Raw genomic sequence first — 8,868 nt, forward strand, 5'->3', positions numbered from 1 at the left:
CCGCTGCTCCCATCCCTCCCGCAGGGGAAGCGGACAAGCGCCGCGGCGGGCACAGCCCCTCCGCCGGAGCCTTCGCAAAAGGGGAGGCTGCCCGAGGGCTCCCCGCCCACGCCGCCTCCCTTGGCGCCCTCCGCCCCGCGCTCCCCCGCTGGGCGAGCGCCGACCCCGGCCCCACTCACGCGGGCCTCGGGCTGGGCGCGGCGGGCGGGCCTCGGGCGCCCCTGGCCGAGTGGCGCTGCAGCTGCTCGCGCAGGTTGTTGCGCGGAAGGGCCGCCATCCCGGCGGAGGCTTCGGACGACGCGCCTGCCCGGCCCGGAGGCGCCCGATTGGACCCCGCAGGCCCCGCCCCGCGGAAGCGTCGTCGGGCGCCTTCCGGGGGCGGTGCCGGGAGACCACGCCTGCCGCCCCGCCCCCGACACGCCCACCACACGTGCTCTGGGTCGGAAGCTTTTATTGCCGCCCGCGGCGCCCGCGCTGCTGCCGCCGGCCTCAGAGGAGCGGGACCGGGAAGGAGGCGCAGTCGGCGAGGCCGCACATGTTCTTCCCGCGCTCGATGTTGAAGTACCTGCCGGGACAAAGAGTTTCATGCGCGGGAGCCCGTCGGAGCGGTCGCTTCCCTTCGCGGGGGTTCCCGACCCGAAGCGCCCCGCCCGCCGCAGAGGGGAGGGCGGCCCGCTCCCCCGGGAAGCCGCGGGACGAGCCCAGGGAGCCGCGTCCCCTTCGGGTAGGCGAGCTTCTCGTGGGGACCAGCGCTCCCCGAGCCGAGGACGGGGCTCGTGCGGTGCCGCTGAACTGCGGGGACCCGCGGCGGCTTCCCCTTCCGCCTCCCCCTCCCCGAGAACGACCCTGGCGGGCGGGCGGTGATGCGGAAAGGCCGGCGCCTCGCAAGGCCGCGGGAAGCCGCCGTCTACCCTCGCGCCCCGGGGGCAGCGCCTTACCCGTCCAGACCCCACGAGGGGCCCCACGAGTTCTTCACGATCCAGAAGGGAACGCCGTCCTCTTCCCCGTAGCCCACGGCCAGGACGGCGTGGTTCACTTTGTCCGGGCTTTTGTCGCAGTCCGTGCTGTGGGAAGAGAGACGGGGCGGCGGTTGGAGACCGAGTCAGTCTGCCTTACCGGACGTTGTGCGAGTCATTGCTCCTTGGCCTCTTGGAGAAAAACTCGCATTTGGAATAGTGGTTGACTGCAAACCACGTGTGAGCAGTGTAACGTGTGTGCAAAAAAGGCAAATGCAGCCTTAAGGTAAATCAACGTTTAATTTCTCGATCGTAGGAAGGCATTGTGTTTTTTTTCTGCACAGGAACTCAGGTCTGTGTTATGCCCAGTTTGGGGTGCCACATTTTTAGGGAACATTTTACAGGATAGCAAGTTAAGTAGGGGCTTGGGATTTATGAGAAAAAATGGAACTAAATACGGTGACTTTCAAAAAGAAGCCATGGGAGGGGCGAATTATCACTTTCAAGTAGCTGAAGCTGTGAAGACTTGTCCTGCTGTCCCAAAAGGCAATCGAGGCCAGTTGGTCTTCTGGTCACAGGCAGGTTCCGGATGCCTGTGAGGTGCTGAGGAAAAGGGCGGGCTGGCTGGGGGCCAGATGGCTACAGGACAGAGGTGCTCCCATCTGGGGTTTTGCACTTAGCAGGGCAGGGACTCAAGGGGTCTTCCAGCTAAAGGGTTTTCATTTGCACATGGTAGGTTACAGGCCGATCAAAGAAAGTGAAGCAACGGGACTGGAATAAAGACTGGAACCGGCCAGTAATCGGCTCCTTTGAGCAAGGAGTGGAAAGCCAGGGCTGCCCAATGCCTCAAAGGAGCAAACGCAAAGCCTGAAACCAGCACTTTCCTTTAAAGGGGACCTGTTTCTAGCCACCCCTGCCCAACTGACTGTCTCCCAATTCAGCACGTGCCTGTTGAAGTGTGACGGGTGCCTAGGCGTTTTGGTGGGGATCTGAGGGGCCACGTTCTTGCTGCTTCAGGGAACCTTGCTGGGAAGAGGCTGATCACGGGGCCATTGAGCAACATCCTCTTGGCACGAAGCAAACGGGTGCGCCAGCAGGGACTCACCTGGTGTAAACCCCTTCCTGATAGTGTACAAAGTCCTCCTTCACTTCAAAGGCAATGCTCACTGGGTTGTATGTGCCCACCGCTTGCATCAGGCCGTGCTCATCGTACTGGAAAGAAAGAGGGCCGGCATTATCAGACTAGGGCCTCTGAGCATGTGCAGAAAGGGGACATGGCTTCCTGCCAGACCCAAGTGGGAAGCAGACCATATTCAAGTCTATTTTTTAAAAAGGGCAGTCAAGGCAGACTGCTGGGAGTGCCCTGGGCCTCCGCTTTGCGGGACGTGAGGTGAAGGTTGGTCCCCAAAGGGACAAAGGGCTTTTGGCTGCTGCTTGGCCTCTAGGAGAGAGGCTGCAGGTTGCTTACCAGTGAAATGTTGACCACGTCTTTGATGAATGCCACTGCCTTCTGGGGCTGGAATTTGCAGGTGCCGTTCTGCACATAACCAAAGGAGCCTTTTTAGATGCAGCTTTGCAGAAAAGGCAACTTACCCACCTCGGATCAGAGCCCCCCCCCCCCAATACCTGGGCCCGATAAGGGTATGCCTCTTCATCCATGAGCCCCTTGTTGTACAGGATATATTCAAAAGCCTGGCTGGGAAGTCCCCTGCGAAGGAAAGGAAAGGCCTCACCAAGCCGCATTTTCAAGGCTGCCTGGGGTCTTGAGAGCAGAGGCTAAGGTGGAACTGGAATGATGGGGGGGGGCTTCCTGAGGGCATCTCTTACCCATTGCAGCCAAAGTTGTTGAAGTTTTGAGCACAGTCAATCAGCTGCTGCTCCGCCTGGGAGAGGAGACATGTTAAATCAAGGCTGTCAGCCTCGGAAAGCCGCACGCCGAGGGCCCCGTTCCAGCCTTCCTGCCCGTCTCTTGAGCAGCCGGCCTGGCCTTGCCTGGTGCCACTTTCTTTCTTGGGGACTGGGTGTCTTTGCACACGAGGGCCATCCCAGTCTCTGCCACTGTGCTTGGCACCTGAGGAGGCCTGCCCTCAAGTTACTTCTGTAGGGTCCGAGGGTGCCCAGAGGAGCCAGAGCGTGGCCCATGCCCGCCCTGATCAAACGAGCCCAGGATAGAAGCCCACATATACAGGTAACCTTCCCGGGCAGGCTGCTCTGCAATAGCTTGTGTCCCCCTTGCTCCTCGGCAGCCCCATTGATGGAGAGGGACTTGCAGGTTGAAGTCAAGTGGAGAAGGCACTGGGCAAGAAAGTGGGAGACAAGAGTTCTAGTCCCACTGTAGCCATGAAAAGTGGCTAGGTTACTTTGGACAAGTCTCTTTCTCAGCCCATCACAGCTCACAGGGTGGTTGTGGGGAAAGTAAGGGGAGGAGAGTGTGTTGGATACTTTTGCTGCCTTGAGTTATTTGTAAAAATAATAAATGCAGAATATAAATAAGGACAGTGATTTTTATATGTAAGGGTGTGTGTATATACATATGTTGTATCTAGCATGTTTGTGTAGACTTTTGAGAGCAGGCAAGAGAGTTTCATTTTGAATGGGTGCCAGTGGACCCACAGTAAAAAATAACAATAAAGATCTATCCATCCATCCGCTGGGACTCGGGCAGGGCTGCCTGCTCTCCCTGCCGCAAACGCAGGGCATGAAAGCCCCCACCCCGCCCCTCTGGCCTTGGCAGGAGAAGGCTGCGGTTTACCAGCCAGGGCTTTGGCCCCCAGTTAGCTGGTCCTGTGCAGGCCGCCTCCTGTCTGGAAGAAGGGGGGGGGCATCTCTAAGAGGGCAGCACCAGGTGGGTCCTGCCGAGCTGCCCGTGAGACTGGAAGACTCCCCAGGAAGACGTGGAAGGGGGGGCTGTGGATTTCAGCCTGTGCTTAGGCTGATTTGTGTGGTTCTGACTTTATCCAATATAGGAGGCCCTGTACCAAATAGCCCTCATTTAACAAAGAGTGGAGTGCAAATGAACAGCCTCACCAAATTCAGTAGCTTCCCCGTTTTTATGGCAATGGCAGACTCCAAGCAGCCGGTGGTAGAAAAGGTCCAGCAGCTGCCACAGGGGCCCTGGGGGGGGGGGAGAGGAGAGGCATGAGAAGATCCCATCAGCTGGAAGGGAAACCAGCTTCTTAGCAAGGCTCCTGGAAGGCCGGAGGGAAGCTTGCAACCCCCCCCCCACTTTAACCCCTGCTGGCTGCCCAGAGTGCCTTGTTGGGATGAATGGACTGAAGGAGCGAATTACCTGGTTTTTCACAGGGCTGACAAACCTTCCTTTCTTCCTCCAGTCGATGGCCCTCGGACAGGGCCCAGCGCTCCTGGGGAAGTTGCCCGTGGTAGCAGAACAGTTCTGGAGGCAAGTGGGAAGCGGTCACTGGCCAGCGGATGAGACCCATCAGGCCAGCCTGAACAGACTATGGGGGGGGGCACAGTCTGAGCATGCTCTGGATGGGCCCCTGGCCACCATTGCTAGCCTGCTTCTCATGGGTGGGGCCAAATAAAGGATTGGGGGGGCTAATTCACTCGTGGCAGCCCTCCATACTGTAATGGGCCATCCCTGATGTAAGCCAACTGAGGCATATCTCTATCTGAACAAGGAAAACTGCAAGGGGCTGTGGCGGCTCGTGCAGGACCTACTTTCAATACAAAGGAAGAGGAATGACATTGTAAATGGGCAGATTCTGGAGAGGAACCTCCCCTTGTTGCTCTTCCATTCGTTTGGCTGTTTCCCCCTTTCACTTGTGGTGCTTCTCCCAAGCGTAGCTTCAGGAGAACAGTCAGATGCTAACCTCTAATGCAGGGGTGGGCTATGCCGGCTCAGGAATTCTGGGAGTTGAAGTCCACGAGTCATAAAAGCCAAGGTTCCTTACCCCTGCTCTAGTGCCTTATTTCTCAACCTGGCAACTTTAAGACGCTCGTGGACTTTAGCTCCCAAAATTCAGCTGCTAACCAGTTGGCTGGAGGATTCTTAAAGTTTCCAAGGTCAGTCTAGCTCAGGGGTAGGCAACCTCGGCTCTTTTATGACTCATGGACTTCAACTCCCAGAATTCCTGAGTCAGCTGACTCAGGAATTCTGGGAGTTGAAGTCCATGAGTCATAAAAGAGCCGAGGTTGCCTACCCCTGGTCTAGCTGATTGGGGTCTGGGTTACAATCAGACTAAGGCCGCCTCTGCCGACTTCCTTATCCGGCCCAGGTGGCTTTACCTGGGGTTCTTGCCAGAGATACGTCTTCCTGAATTCAGCGAAGGTCATATCCGAGAACTGGTTCAAGCCCACTGAAGAGAGAGACGGAGGCGGCCGTCAGGAGGGGCTCCAACCCGGGGGGGGGGGGGCAAGCGCTTTTCTTAGCAGCCAAAGGGAAACCGGCCGGGGGGGGGGTTGAGCAGCGCCCCTACTTCGAAAGCTATAGTTGCCCGCGTTGTGCTTGTCGATCTTCTGCTTGTTGTCCAGGAAGATCTGCATCCGGTGCCGGAACTCCCCCTCGGAGCGGTACGCCCGCCGGTGCTGCAGCGCCGAAGAGAAAGCGAAAGCGAGGCGAGGGTTCGCGGGGCGCGGGCGGGGGGGGCGCTCCTGGGAAAGGCCTCCAGGCTGGGATTCCCCCGCCCGACCCGCGGCTGGGAAGGCGGCGCTCCCGGCCTCTGGCCAGGCTCCCCCCTCCCCAATCCCCCCCTGGCCGCGCGGGCGGCGGGGCGAAGGGCGCCTCTCCGGGGCTGCTGGGCAAGCGAGCGGTTGCTGCGCTCGGAGCCGGCCGGTCCCCCGTCGCCCCTGCCCAGCGGCGCGGGGGGCTGCTTACCCGCGAGGCCCACGCCTTGAAGAGCTGCTCGCCTGCGGGAGGAAAAGTGCCGGTCGGGAGCGGGCCGGGCGCGGCCCCTTCGGGGAAGCGGGACGGCCGGCGGCGGGACAGGCGTCGGGCCTCTCCGCCCGGGAGCCGGCGCTGCCTCCCCTCCCTTCGGCCGCCGCCGAGCCCTGCCCCGCCCTGCGCCCATGGGCCGGCTGCCCCCGTCGCCCGTACCTGTGGCGGAGTGGCGGCGGCTGCTGGCGCCGGCGGCGCAGAGGCAGAGTCCCAGCCCGAAGCAGAGCAGCGCCGGCGGCGTCAAGAGCGGCAGCGCCCGCGGGGCCATCCTGGGCGCGGGACGGACGGGCGGCGAGCGGGGCAGCTGTGCGCTGGAGCGGCGCTGCTCGGAAGTGGCGGCGAGGCTGGGCGGCTGCTCGGGCAGCCAGAGGCGCGGGGAGGCCCGGGCGCTGCCTCCACCCCTTCCTGTGGCCACCGGCCGCGGGCGGCTCCCTGGGCGGCACCGGCGGGCCAATGGAGCCGCGCTGGGTCGCCTTCGCCGGGGCCCCCGGCCGGAAAGCGAAGCTCCCGTGGGCCTGGCTGGTGAACCGACGCCGCCTGTCCCGAGGGGAGGAGGGCTCAAAGCCCCGCACGCGGCCGCGACCCCCGCCTGGCGGGGCCCGGAGAGACCCCGGGAGGCCGGAGTGCCGCAGGTCCGGGTGGGAGAGCCCGGAGGAGGCGCCAGCTGGGTGGGAAACGCCGAGGCTCCGGATCTCCTCGCAGGAGGAGGACGAACTTGAAGCAAGGAATAACTACGGAGACTCCCAGTTACGGTTGTCCCAAAGGTGCTTTTCCAAAAGGCAGCTAGAAGTTCTGGAGCTGAACCAGCTTCTGGGATGAAAAGCAAAACGTTCCTAAAGAAAAAAACCCAGCAGTCCGGCTGCCGTTTGAAAAGCACATTTGAGCTAAGGCAGGGGTCTTCAAACTTGGACCTTTTTTGACTTGTGGTCCATGTCGCATGGGAGAAGGCCGTGGCGAGCCACTCCTGGATCTTTATCAAGGAAAACAGATGGAAGATATAAAAAGATTGAGGGTGCAGTGATGGCTTCTTTGGTCATATGCTCCCCCCCCCCCAGATGCCGAGGAAGACCTGAGGATTTTTCAGGGTGCTAATGGTGTTTGCAACATGGCTCATTTAAAGCCTTCAGGGTGACTAATTGCTGATGATGCCACACAGGAAAAGATCTGAAAGTGCAAAGACAGAATTACAAGGGAACAAGAAAGAGGAACACGGGGAGGCTCAACCCTCAGAAAGATGAAATGAAACTACTGTAAATTGCCATATTTAGCACCAGGGAAATGAGATGAGTGGTTACTTTCTGTCAGACTACTCACAGTGGGGGGGAAACAAAGTGTTTTGATTATTTGGCCAATTTTATTAAAAGGCTCTTGTGACTATAGAGGGAAGGGACCTTGGAGATCTTCTAGTCCAAACCCCTGCTCAGTCCAAATGGGGCTTCCACAAAGACGAGGGGGTTGACTTATTTTCCAAAGCACCAGAAGGCAAGACAAGAAACAGTGGATGGAAGCTAATCAAGGAGAGAAGCAGCCTAGAATTAAGGAGAAACTTCCTAACAGTGAGGACAATCAACCAGTGGAACAGCTTACCTCCAGAAGTTGTAGGTGCTTCATAACTAGAGGTTTTTAAGAAGAGACTGGACAGTCACTTGTCTGAAATGGTATAGAGACTCCTGCTTGAGCAGGGGGCTGGACTAGAAGACCTCCAAGGTCCCTTCCAGCTCTGATTCTGATTCTAAAATGGCTACCAGTCACTTCTAAAAACCCTCCAGTGATGGAGCACCCACAACTCCAGGAAACGTTGATTAATCAATCGATTAATTGTTCTCACTGTCAGGAGAACAGTGGTTGGATTGCCCTTGAACAAGAATTGCCTTGCAGTGAGATGGGCAGCAATCACATTTAATAAATAAATAAATAAATAGCAAGCTCTCTTTCCCCCCCCCCATTGCTTCTTGTCCTGCTCTTGGGAGCTTTGGAGAATAAGCCCATCCCCTCTTCTGCAGGAGAGCCCCTCGAATACCGGGAGACAGTTAGGTCCTCTCTAAGCCGCCTCTTTGATGGGCGACCTTTCGTCAGCTGTTTAGAAGGGGTGAAATCTCTTGTGATGCAGAAGAAAAGGAGGTGGTTGACTTTTACAATCAGATTCAGTCTAAAATTGACCAAACAGGCAAACAGTGTGAGTGGGTTGAGTTGGTTCTGGCTGCGGATCAAAATGTCAAAGCTGAGTAGAGGAACGGGGACAATGTTGTTGGACTGTGTGGCCTTGAAAGCGGCAACAAAGCGGAATGACTTACCTGTCCTTATGCTATCTCAGAGAGCATTTCAATATTATAGGCCTTCAACAGTCAAAATGACATACATATAGACATACAAGTACATACATGAATACCAGAATATCTCCATCCACCCAGTTCCTCTTTCCTTGAACAAGTCATTTTTTTAACAATTAAAGCTTTATTTAGTAATAATGCAGCATTTACAGGTAGCTCTCGACAGCTGATTTGGTGACCAAAGCTACAGTGGCACTGAAAAAAGTGACTTATGACCGTTTTTCACACTTATGACCGTTGCAGCATCCCCGTGGTCACATGATCAAAATTCAGATGCTTGGCTACTGGCTCACATTTATGATGGTCGCAGTGTCTCAGGGTCACGTAATCATCTTTGGCGACCTTCTGACAAGCGAATTCATTGGGGAAGTCAGATTGGCTTAGCAACCTTGTTATTAATTTAACAATTGCAGTGATTCTATGGCAGGAAAAGTGGGGCAAAATTCACTTAACAAATATCTCACTTAACAACAAAAAGGTTGGGCTCAATTGTGGTTGTAAGTCGAGGATGACCTGTATAGCTAAATAGATAAGCATTCATTTCCTTCTTTTGAGAAGAAGAATAACAGTGCTTTGTGCTTGTTTTCAGGTTTTTTTAATCTTATACTTTTATTTAAAAGAAAGGTATATCTTTGGAAAACTTGTTATGTAGGAATGAACAATGAATGAGGTTATAAAATTATTG

General features: G+C 56.8%; 2 protein-coding genes across 4 annotated transcripts in view; both read right to left on the reverse strand.

Moving 5' to 3' along the window:
- BLM (BLM RecQ like helicase) overlaps positions 1-409 on the reverse strand; it is a 31,387-nt gene extending 30,978 nt beyond the window's left edge. For 2 of the 3 annotated variants that reach the window (XM_083370921.1, XM_083370920.1), the window contains exon 1: positions 180-407. In XM_083370921.1, the coding sequence (XP_083227047.1) occupies positions 180-277 (98 nt within the window). In that variant the 5' untranslated portion in view covers positions 278-407. Of the gene's footprint in view, positions 1-179 lie in introns of all 3 variants that reach the window. The other variant, XM_083370922.1, reaches the window with a different exon arrangement.
- CTSH (cathepsin H) lies at positions 390-6,397 on the reverse strand. The gene is made up of 12 exons (XM_083370949.1): positions 6,013-6,397; positions 5,794-5,825; positions 5,396-5,504; positions 5,205-5,275; positions 4,246-4,350; positions 3,984-4,070; positions 2,784-2,839; positions 2,583-2,664; positions 2,425-2,493; positions 2,062-2,168; positions 939-1,064; positions 390-565 (listed from the first exon to the last, which is right to left on the reverse strand). The coding sequence occupies exons 1-12, from the start codon at positions 6,119-6,121 to the stop codon at positions 490-492; spliced, it is 1,029 nt and encodes a 342-aa protein (XP_083227075.1). The 5' UTR covers positions 6,122-6,397; the 3' UTR covers positions 390-489.
- Between the last annotated feature and the right edge of the window lie 2,471 nt (positions 6,398-8,868).

This window comes from Vipera ursinii (genome assembly GCF_947247035.1).
Source record: "Vipera ursinii genome assembly, chromosome: 11".
Taxonomy (NCBI): Eukaryota; Metazoa; Chordata; class Lepidosauria; order Squamata; family Viperidae; genus Vipera; species Vipera ursinii.

Bases quoted from the DNA above. Each gene is read 5' to 3' on its own strand.
- CTSH (XM_083370949.1), bottom strand. From the start codon at position 6,121: ATGGCCCCGCGGGCGCTGCCGCTCTTGACGCCGCCGGCGCTGCTCTGC. The intron at 2,665-2,783 runs GTAAGAGATGCC...TTTCCTTCGCAG, and splicing joins AACAACTTTGGCTGCAATGG to GGGACTTCCCAGCCAGGCTT. The intron at 1,065-2,061 runs GTGAGTCCCTGC...CTCTTCCCACAG, and splicing joins CAGGAAGGGGTTTACACCAG to CACGGACTGCGACAAAAGCC.